At 37.2% G+C, this 15264-nt stretch overlaps 1 protein-coding gene across 2 annotated transcripts; it reads left to right on the top strand.

Moving 5' to 3' along the window:
- The first annotated feature begins 1260 nt into the window (after positions 1-1260).
- On the top strand, positions 1261-11979 carry LOC124858173 (MICOS complex subunit MIC26-like). 2 transcript variants are annotated; one of them, XM_047350091.1, is made up of 9 exons: positions 1261-1333; positions 1664-1765; positions 2819-2941; positions 4051-4083; positions 5354-5408; positions 6122-6217; positions 6335-6426; positions 11215-11304; positions 11489-11979. In XM_047350091.1, the coding sequence occupies exons 1-9, from the start codon at positions 1310-1312 to the stop codon at positions 11540-11542; spliced, it is 669 nt and encodes a 222-aa protein (XP_047206047.1). In that variant the 5' UTR covers positions 1261-1309; the 3' UTR covers positions 11543-11979. The 2 variants fall into 2 exon arrangements, with proteins under 2 accessions (XP_047206047.1, XP_047206048.1); XM_047350092.1 differs by lacking the exon at positions 2819-2941.
- Positions 11980-15264: the final 3285 nt, after the last annotated feature.

Raw genomic sequence — 15264 nt, 5'->3', positions numbered from 1 at the left:
CCTGTTAAATGGAAGAAATTTGGTTGGGATTGGGTCTAGGATTCAAGTTTAAGGTTTAGATGAAGATCAAATCTTTAAAAATTCAGAAAGCTGAACTTACTACACTTACTGAAAATCTAATAGTCACATTTTGGATTTTATTTTTTAATAGAAGTTTTATTTATAAAGAATCCCATGAAGTCGTCACTGCTGAGGGAACGGACGGATCAACAGAGCTATGACTCTAAAGTTTGGCTACCGAACTAAAGGAAAATTGGGATGATTGCTCATGTTCTCTTTTAATGAGTTTTATGCTGTTCTAGCTTTACGAATGTTTTTATATACAGTAGACTTTTCCAGTTTATTTAAAAATCCTTTTAAACTGTAGACCACCATGTTTTATCCTAGTTTTTTTAAAATCCTATTTCCTTGTTTAAAGTACGCAGGTTTTTAATTAAACCAATGACCCAGGCTCTAAACCACAGTGCCAAAGCCCCACTCTTTATTCATGATAATGTGCAGAATTGGTGGGAACCCCACATATGTACTGTATCAGTAGCTTCTCTGTTGGCACCATACAGGACTCGTAGCTTTAGAATCTAGAGAACTTTGCGCCAGTCTTCTGCTGCCCATCTTTATACTCGCTGCAGAATTTCAGTTTGATATTTGTTTACCTTGGAAAGAAGTAGCTTCAGATGGACTTATGTCTACCTGCTGCCACTGTTGTGCAAGCCCTGCACTGGTGGCATCGTGCCTTTGTGGTGCCCTTTTCAATAGAGGCAGTCCTGGAGCTTGATGGACTCTCGTGGACATCCAGAAGACTTGTTCACAGGAGCTGAACCTCTCGGTTCTTTAAGTTCTTGATGATCCAGAAAATTTCTCTGCATCAGTTTCCATTATGTGAGGACATTTTCATTCAAGGTGGTAACTGCATACTTTTCTTTTGAAGATATCCATTGCTAAAACAAGGTGATAGTTTCCTCTACCTGTTGATCTTTTACACACCCCTTCGGATATAGTGTGTATCCTAAATCATGCAGGCTGGAATGGCTTTTTGCACTTTAAATATGTATTATTTCATACCTACACTTAATAACGAGACAGTATAGCAAACCTCTCAATAAATTAAAAAAAAAAAAAAAAGGGTTTTACGAGGACCGCAGCTAATGACAATGTTTTAATCATGAGGAATTAACTTTTTTTTTTTACTTTTGCAAATTTCAATAGTTCATAACAGTAAACCAGTTTATGAATCGAGTATATTTTCCATCAACGCGCATGCGCAAATCTGTCCTCTCCTGCTTGCCGTAGTAAAGCAAAAGTCATCTGAATGAAAATGTCTTCCGTCAAACTGGTAACCTTACTGAACATTGTTATATATGTGTTTTGTTGCCTAAATGGTTCTATGTTTCGTAGTCAGTTTTGTATCGTAATACGAGAGTCTAAAGAAGATCTCCGTAGATTATGTTGCTAATTTATTTAGCGTCTGACTTTAGCATGTTGCTAGCTACTTTCGCTAACTCTTCCGTCTAAACAGGCCGACATAAATGATTTGTGTTTGACATTTAAATTCTCCTCATGTTCTTGTCGTTTTGTTTTCTGTTTGAATTATGAATTTGAAACATATGACGGATTGTTCGGACTCATCTCTGCGTGTTACTGTCATGTCGCTGTTTTCCGCCAGGTGTCGCTGTGCGCCGCGGCTCCTGGGTTAACAGTCCTGATGAGCGGCTCAGCGAGCGAGGGGAAGAAGAAGAGCCCGCAGGCTGCTCTGAGCATCAATGAGGTGATGTTATTAAAAACTGGGTTTGGATTATTGTACCCGTCGCTTCCAATAAACTGTTTCTCTGTTGTTTTGATTTTTTTAGAACCCCATATTTGTTCTAGACAAACAAAGTAACCATTAGACAGAAAACTCCTATCAAGGTAGCCCTGCCTGGGTGTGGTTCTGTTTGCCTTAAAGAAAGGATCATGATGTGACGTCCAGCTCCACAGTCTTTGACACCAGCTGGATTCAATGTAAATGTGAAGTTATATTATGAAGCAGGTCTGGGTCAGAGCATCTCCAAACCTGCAGCTCTGGTGGTGTGCTCCTGGTCTGCAGTGGTCCAAGAAAGGAACAGTTCGGAACCGACCAGACAGTCGGGGCACACTGACTGAGGCATGTGAGGAGCAGTTTGGAAGTTAAAGCCGGTTCTGATAGAGAGGTGTCAGAATTTGTTGCGTATGGAGCCGCTGAACAGTCAGTGCCTGTTTTGACCCGTGTCCACTTCCACCTGAGCATCAGAACTGGACCACAGAGTGATGGAAGAAGATGGGCTGTTCTTAAGAATCACAACTTCTTTTTCCTCACCTGAATAACTGAGTGTGTGTGTTGCTTGCCCGGGGAAGCCGGCGGACGCAACAGGATTCTTCCAGGGTTCTGACCCAGTTCTGAGAAGCATGTCATTATCTTTGACTATTTTCAGGCCTGGATAAGTATGGGGAAAAAAAACCTGTATTCATGTTTTTAAAGTTTTTAAATGGCAAAAAAATAATGTTAACTAAATGCATTAGTTGTTACGTTAATTCGTAGTTAAATTATATTCTTTGCGTTTTGATTGGTCACATTTTCTCACTGAATGCACACAGTAAAAAAAACCACTCAAGTCAACTGCAAATTCAGGTGTCCTAACTGCAGAAGCTGGAGGCCAGGTTCAGCATTATGTTTGTGATTTGTGGAACCTACAGATAGGATTGCTATTAGAACTTTCAAAGTGAATATTTTTGGAAGAAGGATCTGAACAAACACGCTGAGGAAGTTCAGTTTCTAAACGGACGTCACTGCTGGTTGTTCCAGTTGCCGTCTCTGTACACCAGACCTGAATCGAAGCCTGTGGAGGTGAAGCCAGAGGTGGGGCAGCTGGAGCAGAGCGTCGCATCGCTGAGGAAATGGGCCGAGCCGTACACTGACCTGTGTCAGGTGGGTTTAACTGAACTCCAAATGAATCTGTTTCTGGGTTGGAAAGGATTTACGTTCATGCCTCTTACATTTTCCCATATTTTTCAAACACAAACTTTGATGTGTTTTACCAGGATTTAATGTGATCAACCAACAGGAAATAGTGCAAAATTGGGAAGTGGAAGGAAAATGTTTTATTGTTTTCAACATTTACTAGAAAATAAAATCAAAGATGTGTGGCTGCTTTTGTAATCCAATAAAATCCAGTGGAACCAGTCAGGTTCAGCAGACCGGTCAGGGAGAAAGATGTCTAGAGGTTTACAGCAGGGTTGGATCCTAAAGCAATATCCCAAGCTTTGAACCGAGCTCTGTCAGACCCATCATCTGAACATGGAGTGAGGATGGACCAACTGCTGACCTACCAAGACATTGAGGTCCACCTAAACTGACAGGCTGGGTAAGGAGAGCATTTATTAGAGAAGCTGCAGAGATCCAGATCTCAGGAGGATCCGTCCAACAGGACATTGTTGGTCAAGCAATCTACAAATCTAAGAAGCTGCTCTGGTCCTTCTGAGACCAAAATGTAATTTTTGGTCAACATGCAAACACTGTGTGACACTGACCCATCATTCTGAACTCACCATCCTCATGGTGAAACATGGTGGTGGCAGCATCATGCTGTGGGGATGTTTTTCTTCAGCAGCGACAGGAAAGCTGCTGGGATTTTCCTTCCACTTAACAGTCATTCACTGCTTTGTGTGCACCACAGAATCCCATAAAAATAGGCAGAAGTTTGTTTTTGTAATGTGAAAAATGTTGAGTGGTGTACATACTTCTGCTCTGTTCTGTTTGTGTTGTTTGGGGAGAAGTATTTTTACCCTTGGAGATCCTGCAGGATCTAACAGGCCTCCTGCTGTCCTCGTTCTCAGGAAGCACTCGTCTATTTTAAGGCAGAAGTCTACATGAGGAAATCTGGTTTATTCTGGTTTATGCTCACATGCTGAATGTCATCATAAACCCAGATTAACTCAGCTGCAATTTTCCAAACATGCAGTTTTACTTTCTGATATATTTGATTGATAATTAGCAGTTAATACATCATATAACTGTTGTTTCTTTTGTCTTTGTAGAACAATGTCCAGGCTGCAGTGGAGAAAGCTGAGGTGAGTTATTATCAAACTATTGTAGCTGTAGAAAAACATACTTTTCTGTCATAGTTACAAATTATTGGCAGACTAACCGTAATAAATCATATTTATAACCAATAATTGATTGTTGAGATGAGAAACTGATACTTATTGCCAACTATTCCCTCCTTAACAGTCAGACACAAGGCTGTGAACTGTTTTTGCCTCCTTGCAGGTTTATTCTGTTTTTGCTTTATTTGTCTTTTGATATTTCAGATCAAACTAAATTTAATGTCAGACAAAAATAACCCGAGTGAATGAAAAATGCTGTTTTCAAATGATCCTTTCATTTATTGAGGAAAGAAAACTATCCAAACCAGCCTGGTTCTGTGTGAAAAAGTAATTACCCCCTAAACATAATACCTCGTTGTTTCCCCGCTGGCAGCAAGAGCCGCCGGGCAACAGTGAGTCTTTAACATCACAGTGGAGGAATTTTGACCCACTCTTCTTTGCAGAATTGTTTAAATTCAGCCACATTGGTGGGTTATCCAGCATAAGCCACCTGTTTAAGGTGACATTTTTTTCAAGTCTCTCTTTCTTACTGTTAAGCCATGACCTCTGACCTTAGCTGAGACAGTGAAGCCTTCAGAGCTTTAGATGTTGTTCTGGTTTCCTTTGTGACCTCCTGGATGAGTCGTTGATGAGCTCTTGGAGTAATTTTGGTAGGTCAGCCACTCCTGGAAAGGTTCTCCACTGCTCCATGTCTTCTCCATCTGAGGATAATGGTTCTGACTGGGGTTCCCTAGAGACCCAAAGCCTTAGAAATGCCCTTTAACCCTTTCCAGACTAATACTTGTCAGTGAGTTTTTGTTTTGTTTGCCAATTATGTGTGGGACTACTTTAGCCTACTTTGTGTTGTCAGACAGGTTCTGTTTAAATGATTTGTTGATTCTCCTGGTCAGACAGTAATTGGTCTGGCTTTGGCTAATCAACCAGAAGCTAAACGTGTGTTTAATCACAGTTAACCCGTGATTTAACCCCAGGGGTCAGTCATTTATTCACACATAGCCAGGTTGGCTTGGACAGCTTCATACCTTAATGGATTAAATCATCATTTAAACACTCTGAATTTCTTCAGGTTTTCTTCGTCTGACAAATAAAATGTATTTGATGATCAGAAATATTTAAGTTTGATAAAAAGGCAAAAACAGAAAAAGGAGGGAAATATGTTTTCAGTTTTATACCTTCTAATAACCCTTAAATGTCTTTCTTTCTCTCCCTCTCTCTGATCATCTCTGGACCACAGCTGGTCTACAGGACGGTGGAGCCGACCATAAACGGATCAGTATCGACCATCTCCGGTGAGCAAACGCAGTCTGCCCTGTTTATTAGACAGGAAGAACACGGCCGCTACAAACTGCTGAATGTCAACCATCTTATTTTCCGTCAATATATTTATCCATTTATCGTTGTCATATTTCTCTTCTGAAATATTGATTTCTTGTTTATTATGTCTGAAAACAATCTGTGTTTGTACAGAATCCAACATCTTTTTCAGCTTTTTCTCTTTTAAACGGAATAAAATGATGAATATTTCATCAGAATCATTTTTGGGATCTGTTTTTTTTTTTTTAAGCACCAAAATTAGTTTCAGTGAAGTAAAAATGAAGTTAAATAATTTTTAAAAATCATAAAAACTAAGTTCAACTGAAATAAAACAAACTGAAAAAAACCTGAAATCTAACAAAAGAATGAGCTAAAACTTAACAATGAAAAATGTAACAATATAAAAAAACTACAATTAATAAAATAAAAAATAAATGTATTACCATAAGAATGAAAATTGAATTGAGATGGGAAAATAAATGTTAAAATAAAAAATGATCCACAACAAAAACAAGCTTGTTAGTTTTATTAAAGGGTGAATCTGTTAAAAATCTCAGATTTTATACTAAAGTCAAATATGTTGGTAAATAATGAAATGAACCTTTAGCTTCCTTCAGAACCGTCCGTTCAGCCCCAGTTGTTACTGTTTATGGAGTTAAAACGTTTCCGTTGTTCCTGGTTCCCTCAGAAATGTACCGGTTCCTCAGCGACCCTCCTCCGGACCTCTATCCCAGCGTGGGGGTGGTTGGATTCTCCGGCTTCCTGGGACTTTATTTGGCCAAAGGTGGTGTCGGTGTCCTCATAGATGTGATCAAACCAGATGTTGCAGATATGAAGCCAAACCTGTTCATTCTAAGCCTGGTGCATCACTGATAGAAGATGTTTGATTTTTCCCATCCAGGCTCCAGGATGAAGCGCTCGGTGTTTCCTGTGGGCCTCATGGCCCTGACGGCCTCCATGTTTTACCCCCGGCAGGCTGCCACCGTGCTGAAGGTGTGTAGGAGGTGCACCAGCCCAGGACTGGGCAGCATGTACTGGTTTATGAGGGGGAACAAGGAGATCATTGAGCTAGACTTGGTCAGGATGTTCTAACATGCAATGGGTTTATTTCTCATCTTCTAACAGCGTTTGAGAGCAGAACTTTCCACAGAAGCTCTGTGAGTTAAGGCTTTATGTGTAGCTTAGGTCCAGATACTGGTTCATTGCTTTGCTCTGGACTGGTTTCAGACCAGTTTAATGTTGCTGCCAACAGATTTATTCAGATTTAGGTTTTTAAATAATTATTGGATGTTGTTTAAAACTCATATCTGACCAGCTCCAACTTTGTTAACGCTAATTTCCGTTGATTTCTAACTGTTGACATCTTTTTACTTTCCGACCACATTTGTCTGATTTTTAGTCTGATTTTTAGTCTGATTTTTAGTCTGATTTTTAGTCTGGTGTTTAGTCTGATGTTTAGTCTGATTTTTAGTCTGATTTTTAGTCTGATTTTTAGTCTGATTTTTAGTCTGATTTTTAGTCTGATGTTTAGTCTGATTTTTAGTCTGATTTTTAGTCTGATTTTTAGTCTGATTTTTAGTCTGATTTTTAGTCTGATTTTTAGTCTGATTTTTAGTCTGATTTTTAGTCTGGTGTTTAGTCTGATGTTTAGTCTGATTTTTAGTCTGATTTTTAGTCTGATGTTTAGTCTGATTTTTAGTCTGATTTTTAGTCTGATTTTTAGTCTGATTTTTAGTCTGATTTTTAGTCTGGTGTTTAGTCTGATTTTTAGTCTGATTTTTAGTCTGATGTTTAGTCTGATTTTTAGTCTGATTTTTAGTCTGGTGTTTAGTCTGATTTTTAGTCTGATGTTTAGTCTGATTTTTAGTCTGATTTTTAGTCTGATTTTTAGTCTGATTTTTAGTCTGATTTTTAGTCTGATTTTTAGTCTGGTGTTTAGTCTGATTTTTAGTCTGATGTTTAGTCTGATTTTTAGTCTGATTTTTAGTCTGATTTTTAGTCTGATTTTTAGTCTGGTGTTTAGTCTGATTTTTAGTCTGATTTTTAGTCTGATTTTTAGTCTGATTTTTAGTCTGATTTTTAGTCTGATTTTTAGTCTGGTGTTTAGTCTGATTTTTAGTCTGATTTTTAGTCTGATTTTTAGTCTGATTTTTAGTCTGATTTTTAGTCTGATTTTTAGTCTGGTGTTTAGTCTGATTTTTAGTCTGATGTTTAGTCTGATTTTTAGTCTGATTTTTAGTCTGATTTTTAGTCTGATTTTTAGTCTGATTTTTAGTCTGGTGTTTAGTCTGATTTTTAGTCTGATTTTTAGTCTGATTTTTAGTCTGATTTTTAGTCTGATTTTTAGTCTGGTGTTTAGTCTGATTTTTAGTCTGATGTTTAGTCTGATTTTTAGTCTGATTTTTAGTCTGATTTTTAGTCTGATTTTTAGTCTGATTTTTAGTCTGATGTTTAGTCTGATTTTTAGTCTGATTTTTAGTCTGATTTTTAGTCTGATTTTTAGTCTGATTTTTAGTCTGATTTTTAGTCTGGTGTTTAGTCTGATTTTTAGTCTGATTTTTAGTCTGGTGTTTAGTCTGATTTTTAGTCTGATTTTTAGTCTGATTTTTAGTCTGATTTTTAGTCTGATTTTTAGTCTGATTTTTAGTCTGATTTTTAGTCTGATGTTTAGTCTGATTTTTAGTCTGATTTTTAGTCTGGTGTTTAGTCTGATTTTTAGTCTGATTTTTAGTCTGGTGTTTAGTCTGATTTTTAGTCTGATTTTTAGTCTGATTTTTAGTCTGATTTTTAGTCTGGTGTTTAGTCTGATTTTTAGTCTGATTTTTAGTCTGATTTTTAGTCTGATGTTTAGTCTGATTTTTAGTCTGATTTTTAGTCTGGTGTTTAGTCTGATTTTTAGTCTGATTTTTAGTCTGGTGTTTAGTCTGATTTTTAGTCTAATTTTTAGTCTGATTTTTAGTCTGATTTTTAGTCTGGTGTTTAGTCTGATTTTTAGTCTGATGTTTAGTCTGATTTTTAGTCTGATTTTTAGTCTGATTTTTAGTCTGATTTTTAGTCTGATTTTTAGTCTGATTTTTAGTCTGATTTTTAGTCTGATTTTTAGTCTGATTTTTAGTCTGATGTTTAGTCTGATTTTTAGTCTGATTTTAGTCTGATTTTTAGTCTGATTTTTAGTCTGATGTTTAGTCTGATTTTTAGTCTGATTTTTAGTCTGATTTTTAGTCTGATTTTTAGTCTGATTTTTAGTCTGATGTTTAGTCTGATTTTTAGTCTGATTTTTAGTCTGATTTTTAGTCTGATGTTTAGTCTGATTTTTAGTCTGATTTTTAGTCTGATTTTTAGTCTGATTTTTAGTCTGATTTTTAGTCTGATGTTTAGTCTGATTTTTAGTCTGATTTTTAGTCTGATGTTTAGTCTGATTTTTAGTCTGATTTTTAGTCTGATTTTTAGTCTGATGTTTAGTCTGATTTTTAGTCTGATTTTTAGTCTGATTTTTAGTCTGATGTTTAGTCTGATTTTTAGTCTGATTTTAGTCTGATGTTTAGTCTGATTTTTAGTCTGATTTTTAGTCTGATGTTTAGTCTGATTTTTAGTCTGATTTTTAGTCTGATTTTTAGTCTGATGTTTAGTCTGATGTTTAGTCTGATTTTTAGTCTGATGTTTAGTCTGATTTTTAGTCTGATTTTTAGTCTGATTTTTAGTCTGATGTTTAGTCTGATTTTTAGTCTGATTTTTAGTCTGATTTTTAGTCTGATTTTTAGTCTGATTTTAGTCTGATGTTTAGTCTGATTTTTAGTCTGATTTTTAGTCTGATGTTTAGTCTGATTTTTAGTCTGATTTTTAGTCTGATTTTTAGTCTGATTTTTAGTCTGATGTTTAGTCTGATTTTTAGTCTGATTTTTAGTCTGATGTTTAGTCTGATGTTTAGTCTGATGTTTAGTCTGATTTTTAGTCTGATGTTTAGTCTGATTTTTAGTCTGATTTTTAGTCTGATTTTTAGTCTGATGTTTAGTCTGATTTTTAGTCTGATTTTTAGTCTGATGTTTAGTCTGATGTTTAGTCTGATTTTTAGTCTGATGTTTAGTCTGATTTTTAGTCTGATTTTTAGTCTGATTTTTAGTCTGATTTTTAGTCTGATTTTTAGTCTGATGTTTAGTCTGATTTTTAGTCTGATTTTTAGTCTGATTTTTAGTCTGATGTTTAGTCTGATTTTTAGTCTGATTTTTAGTCTGATGTTTAGTCTGATTTTTAGTCTGATTTTTAGTCTGATTTTTAGTCTGATGTTTAGTCTGATTTTTAGTCTGATTTTTAGTCTGATTTTTAGTCTGATGTTTAGTCTGATTTTTAGTCTGATTTTTAGTCTGATGTTTAGTCTGATTTTTAGTCTGATTTTTAGTCTGATGTTTAGTCTGATTTTTAGTCTGATTTTTAGTCTGATTTTTAGTCTGATTTTTAGTCTGATGTTTAGTCTGATGTTTAGTCTGATTTTTAGTCTGATTTTTAGTCTGATTTTTAGTCTGATTTTTAGTCTGGTGTTTAGTCTGATTTTTAGTCTGATTTTTAGTCTGATTTTTAGTCTGATTTTTAGTCTGATTTTTAGTCTGATTTTTAGTCTGATGTTTAGTCTGATGTTTAGTCTGATGTTTAGTCTGATGTTTAGTCTGATTTTTAGTCTGATGTTTAGTCTGATTTTTAGTCTGATGTTTAGTCTGATGTTTAGTCTGATTTTTAGTCTGATGTTTAGTCTGATTTTTAGTCTGATTTTTAGTCTGATTTTTAGTCTGATGTTTAGTCTGATTTTTAGTCTGATTTTTAGTCTGATTTTTAGTCTTCTCTGTGTTTGTTTAACACACATTTCCTCTTGGAGGATTAAACTCCAGCAGGTTGTGTTCTGGAAAATTTAAGGGAATTTGTTTCCAGTTTAAAATTATTTTAAAGGTGAATTTTCGTAAAGCTGACTCTCAGCCTTTTTAATTAGTACTAAAGTTTATCTCTGGTTCTGACCTGGACCAGTATGAGCCAGACTGGTCCTGGTCTGAGTAGAAACATTTTTAATCTGATTTTGAAGTTACAGAACATAAATTCTGACTGATGGGTCTAAATTTATCATTTTATTCAGGAACATTTCCGTAGCTGCTTCCGGTTGGTTAATGTTTTAATCACCATGCAGGATTTGCCTCTCAGTGGGAGGGATGATGGAGATGACTGGGAATAGATTTTCTGTGATGTTTAACTCAGGAAGCAGCTGGTTTTTCTCCTGGCGTTATTTCAATTTTGATTATTGTGACTATTTGTTTCCTGGAAACCATGGAGAAAACCGCCTCCCTGACCTCATATTAAATTGGACCCAAACTTTCCAGACAGCGGTTATCGGTGCTGGAGGTCTGATCCTTGACTCGTTTCCTTTCAGGAAAGGGTTGTGCTTCCGAGCAGGAAGCTCGAGCTGTGAATTGTGTTTCTATTTTCCACTTGGGTTCAGTTAATTTCATTCTCAGTGTTTCCATTGAACACGTGGTGTGAGACAGAACCGGCCACCGTCAGACTGGAGCTTTAAACACACAGAGAGGCCCAAACAGGGCAGAGAGCAGGTTATTCTTATTTTATATTCTGTAAAATAATACGCTGACGATGTGAAACTTTATTTAACTAAATTCAAATTATTAGTAGTTTTTATCTTCTTAAACAAACTTCTAGAGATCATATAATTAATCTGAGGATAACCTGCTATCATTAGTAAATTAGTTGACTCATTTTATGAATGTTATTTTTTATCTGCCCCAGGTGAGTCGAGACCAGGTGCTCATCTGGACGCAGCAGGGCCGCGTTGCTATGGAGACTCTTTGGAAAGATCCTCCATTCAGTAAGAAAAAGGTCAGTCTGGTTTTACCGGTGTTTACTTATTGTGTGGAAAAGGTAACATATCTCTAACTTTTACTGAAACGTTCCTCCTTTAATTTCAGTATATTTTTACGTGTGAAAGGAGCTGCATTCGTTTTGAGTTTTTTCAGTTTGATGATAACAGTAATAAAATCTATTGCCCTGACTTGTGTTTCAGGTGGTGAAGCCCAAGAAGACAGAACCAGCAGAGAGCAGCGACACAAACAGCTGAGTTAAACACGCTGAGCAGCTCTTGTGGACCTCCTGGACCACCACAGAAACCTGTGTGAGCTTCTTAACACCAACTAGCTGCTGTGTTTAGTTTTAATGGAGTCCACAGTCGGTCCTGAGCGCAGCCTTTTCCGAGAAGCAGCTGGGTCATGATGGGTTAAATTTGCTTCTTGGAAACGGTTCTTCAAGGTCCTCTTCCTCTTTTCTCACCACTGCCTCACATCTGCGACCTCAGCTCTTCAACAACGAAGGTCACAGTGTCCCAGAACACCTGTCTGGTGGGTCCCACAGCTACATATAAACAGTTTGGGGTCAGTTTGATCACACCTCATGTAGTTTAGTTGATTAAACTACATAATTGGGGTTTTATGATAACGTTTCTGAGTTTAAAAATATATTCCTAAGATTCACAAAACCAGTTGACAGTTCAGGAACTTTTTTGTGACCGAGTGTTAGATGCTGCCCATTAGGACTGGTTTTGGAGCATGACATCAGATATTGGATTTATTCATGTGGTGTCTGTGTGAATGCTGCTGTGGTCACGTCGGCCCTCTCAGCTGTGAAGGAGGGAGAAACCACCTCATGAACATTCATTCACCCAGTATGGTCAGATTTTACTGCCTCAGACCATTTTATGAAGCATCTTTGGCTGCTTTGTTACAATGAAGAGAGAAATCATGTGCTTCAGTCCTAATTATGATTAAATGGTTGTTTATCCATGACTATGTGTGCTTAGTTTTTTACCAAATGTCATTAAATATGCTGTTTAATGGTCATAAAACAAGTATTTGGTGGTGTTAAAAAATGTTACTGTTCTTTTTTTGTTTTATTACACACTTCCAAACACATTTTCTATCATTTTGTTGGTCTATTGACTTTGGGTGTCTGTGGATCTTGTTAGTGGATTTAAATATTTATACATATTGTTTGGCCATAAAATTACAATGACTGAAATGAGTACAGAAACTGGTTTCATTTGGATTTAAGCTGGTGGACGTTCAGACCTGTGAGATGGGATGTATAGGAGTTGATTCCCTGGCTGGCAGTAGGAGGTGGCATATACACACACACACACACACACATATATACACAGTGGGGAAAACAAGTATTTGACACACTGCATATTTTGCAGGTTTTCCTGCTTGCAAAGCATGTAGAAATTTTTAATTATCATCCTAGGTACTTTTCAACTGTGAGTGACGGAGGTGTCTGTTATACAGGTGAGTTCAGACAGGTTCAGTTAATGCAGGTAATGAGTGCAGAACAGGGTGGCGTCTTAAAGAAGAACTAACAGGCCTGTGAGAGCCGGGGTTCTTACTGGTTGGTAGGTGATCAAATGCTTATGTCACGCAATAAAATGCTAATTAATTACTTCAAAATCACACAATGTGATTTTCTGGATCTGTGTTTTTAGATTCCGTCACTCACAGTTAAAGAGTACCTATGATAAAAATGAAAGACTTCTACATGTTTATATATGTGTGTGTGTGTAAGTAAATCTATCCTTACATTTCAGCCTCCATGGTCAGGTTCCTGCAGATGAACTGAAACATTTTCTTACTCTGAGTTTCTTTTCACTGTTAAACTCCAACAAAAAGTTTTACTACGGTAGCATTTTATTTGTCAGAGGTATGACTCGTTTATTATGTCTTTACGTGAATGAAGTGCAGACTGTTCACACAGCAAGATGCTACACATAGATGGATACATTTCCTTGTAAATGCAGCTTTGTTTGCTGTAAACTGTTTTTAGGAAACATGACATTGCTTCAGGGAAGCATGGACAGAGGTTTGTCGTCTACTTCCTGTCTGCCGGATGTGTGCAGTTTTCTCACGCAGGGTTCATGAAACCCTGGTGGTGAAAGACGGGTCGGGTACGGCGTTATTTTGAGCAGAGATCGGTTAAACTGACAGAAGATAAAACATGAAACATGACTAAATCCAGAGGAAATAAGAACGTTTTACATGAATATTCAGATTTATTCCTCTGCAGAATTGTTGACTGATGATATTTTTACATCAATCCAGTTTAAATTCTGAGCCGTCTGGTTAATTTGATTTGTCTAGCTAAAGTATAAGTCCTTGTAAGTAGCACGCTCCCCATATGAAAGCAAATACCTCCAGTTACTAAAGAGTCTTGATCAGACAGTTATGCCTGTTGACACTTTCAACATTTGACCGATGGCAGGTAGTAGAGGAATGTTCTCGTTACTCCTCCGGGTTAATGCTTAACAAGACATGCAGTAGAAACCAGACATTCACTGTGTGACATCATGGAAAACCAAATCAGCCAAGATATCAGGAACAGAGACCGAACAAGTCTAGTTCATCCCTGGATACGATTCCCAGATTCCTGAAGGGGCCAGACTCAGCTAATGAAACGGTGAGTATAAACAGCATGGGAACGTCCTGCCATCAGTGTTCAGGAAGGAGACGGCTTCTGTGTCCCAGAGCTGAACAGGTTCTGGTGTGAAATGTGAGAATCAACCCAGAACAGAAGATAAAGACTTTGTGAAGATGCTGCAGAAGCTGGTAAGAGATCCACAGTGAAACAAGTCCTGTACTAACGTGGTCTGAAGGCCACTCGGAGAGGAAGACACCATTACTCCAAGACCAGAATAAAAAGATGGATTACAATTAGCAAACACACTCAGGGACTGAGACCTTGGTATTTGTGCTCATGTCCTGTGGTCCGATGAAACTGAAATACTTGTCTGGACATAATGAGCATCTTTACATCTAGAGGAAAAATGAGGAAGCTTGTGAGGCTGAGAGCACCATCCTAACTGAAGTACGGCAGTGGCAGCATCATGCCGTGGGGTTGTTTTGCTGCCCTATGTGTGCGTTCGATGAAGACAGCCCACGGTTCTAGCCCAGTTCTGTCAGGAGAAATGGGTCAAAATTTCTGCAAATTATTGTGAGAAAGGAAACCTAAAATATTCGATCCAAGACAGACAGTTTAAAACGCAGTTCTTCCAGGAAATGTGGCTAAACTTCATAATTCACAGAAACATATCCTCTGATTATTTTTTCTTTTAAATCATTTAGTAATCTGACCCGAAACAGGAAACCTTCAGTCTGATTTAATGTCACTGAGTAAAACTGTTTTTAAATAATATATCTAAAGTAAATAGTTGATTATGAACAAGATCTGGTCCCCTTGAAGAACAATGATCAAAGATCTACTTTGACCTACAGTAAGTGGTTGTAAACCATAATGGCTGGAGACAATGTCCCTGTCATGGGACACACGGGACTGTAGCTGGTTCTGGAAACTTTGCTCCAGGTAAATGTTTTTCACAGTAAAGTTGGTTTATTGTCACTGTGAAGGAACCTTACAGCTGGGTTCCTTCTGGAAAGAGCTCAGATTATGATAAAAATTTAGTGGCTGCATCTCATATAGGTTTTACTGCATGAACTTTGACTCTTGTCAGTCAATACGAGGTTCACAAGCACCTGGTGAACTACTGAACAACGGCTGAGACTCTGGGACAACAACAACATATATTTCAGAAGATTCATTTATAATAAAAAGAAGGAAATATAAAACTAGCTCAACCTTTGAGTTTCAATAAAGTCACCCTTGATGACCAACTCTGCTGAAAGGCAGAGAAATACTGTTTCTATAAAGATCTTCTCTCTCGATGAGGATTGTTTGTTTTGCTCAGTCATGTGTGCAGAAACAAACTCTAAGCTGCACTCAACTTATATTTATTTGTATTTA

This window comes from Girardinichthys multiradiatus, chromosome 21 (genome assembly GCF_021462225.1).
Source record: "Girardinichthys multiradiatus isolate DD_20200921_A chromosome 21, DD_fGirMul_XY1, whole genome shotgun sequence".
NCBI lineage: Eukaryota > Metazoa > Chordata > Actinopteri > Cyprinodontiformes > Goodeidae > Girardinichthys > Girardinichthys multiradiatus.
The sequence above is the reverse complement of the archived record's forward strand: the minus strand, read 5'-3'. Positions and strand labels throughout refer to the sequence as shown.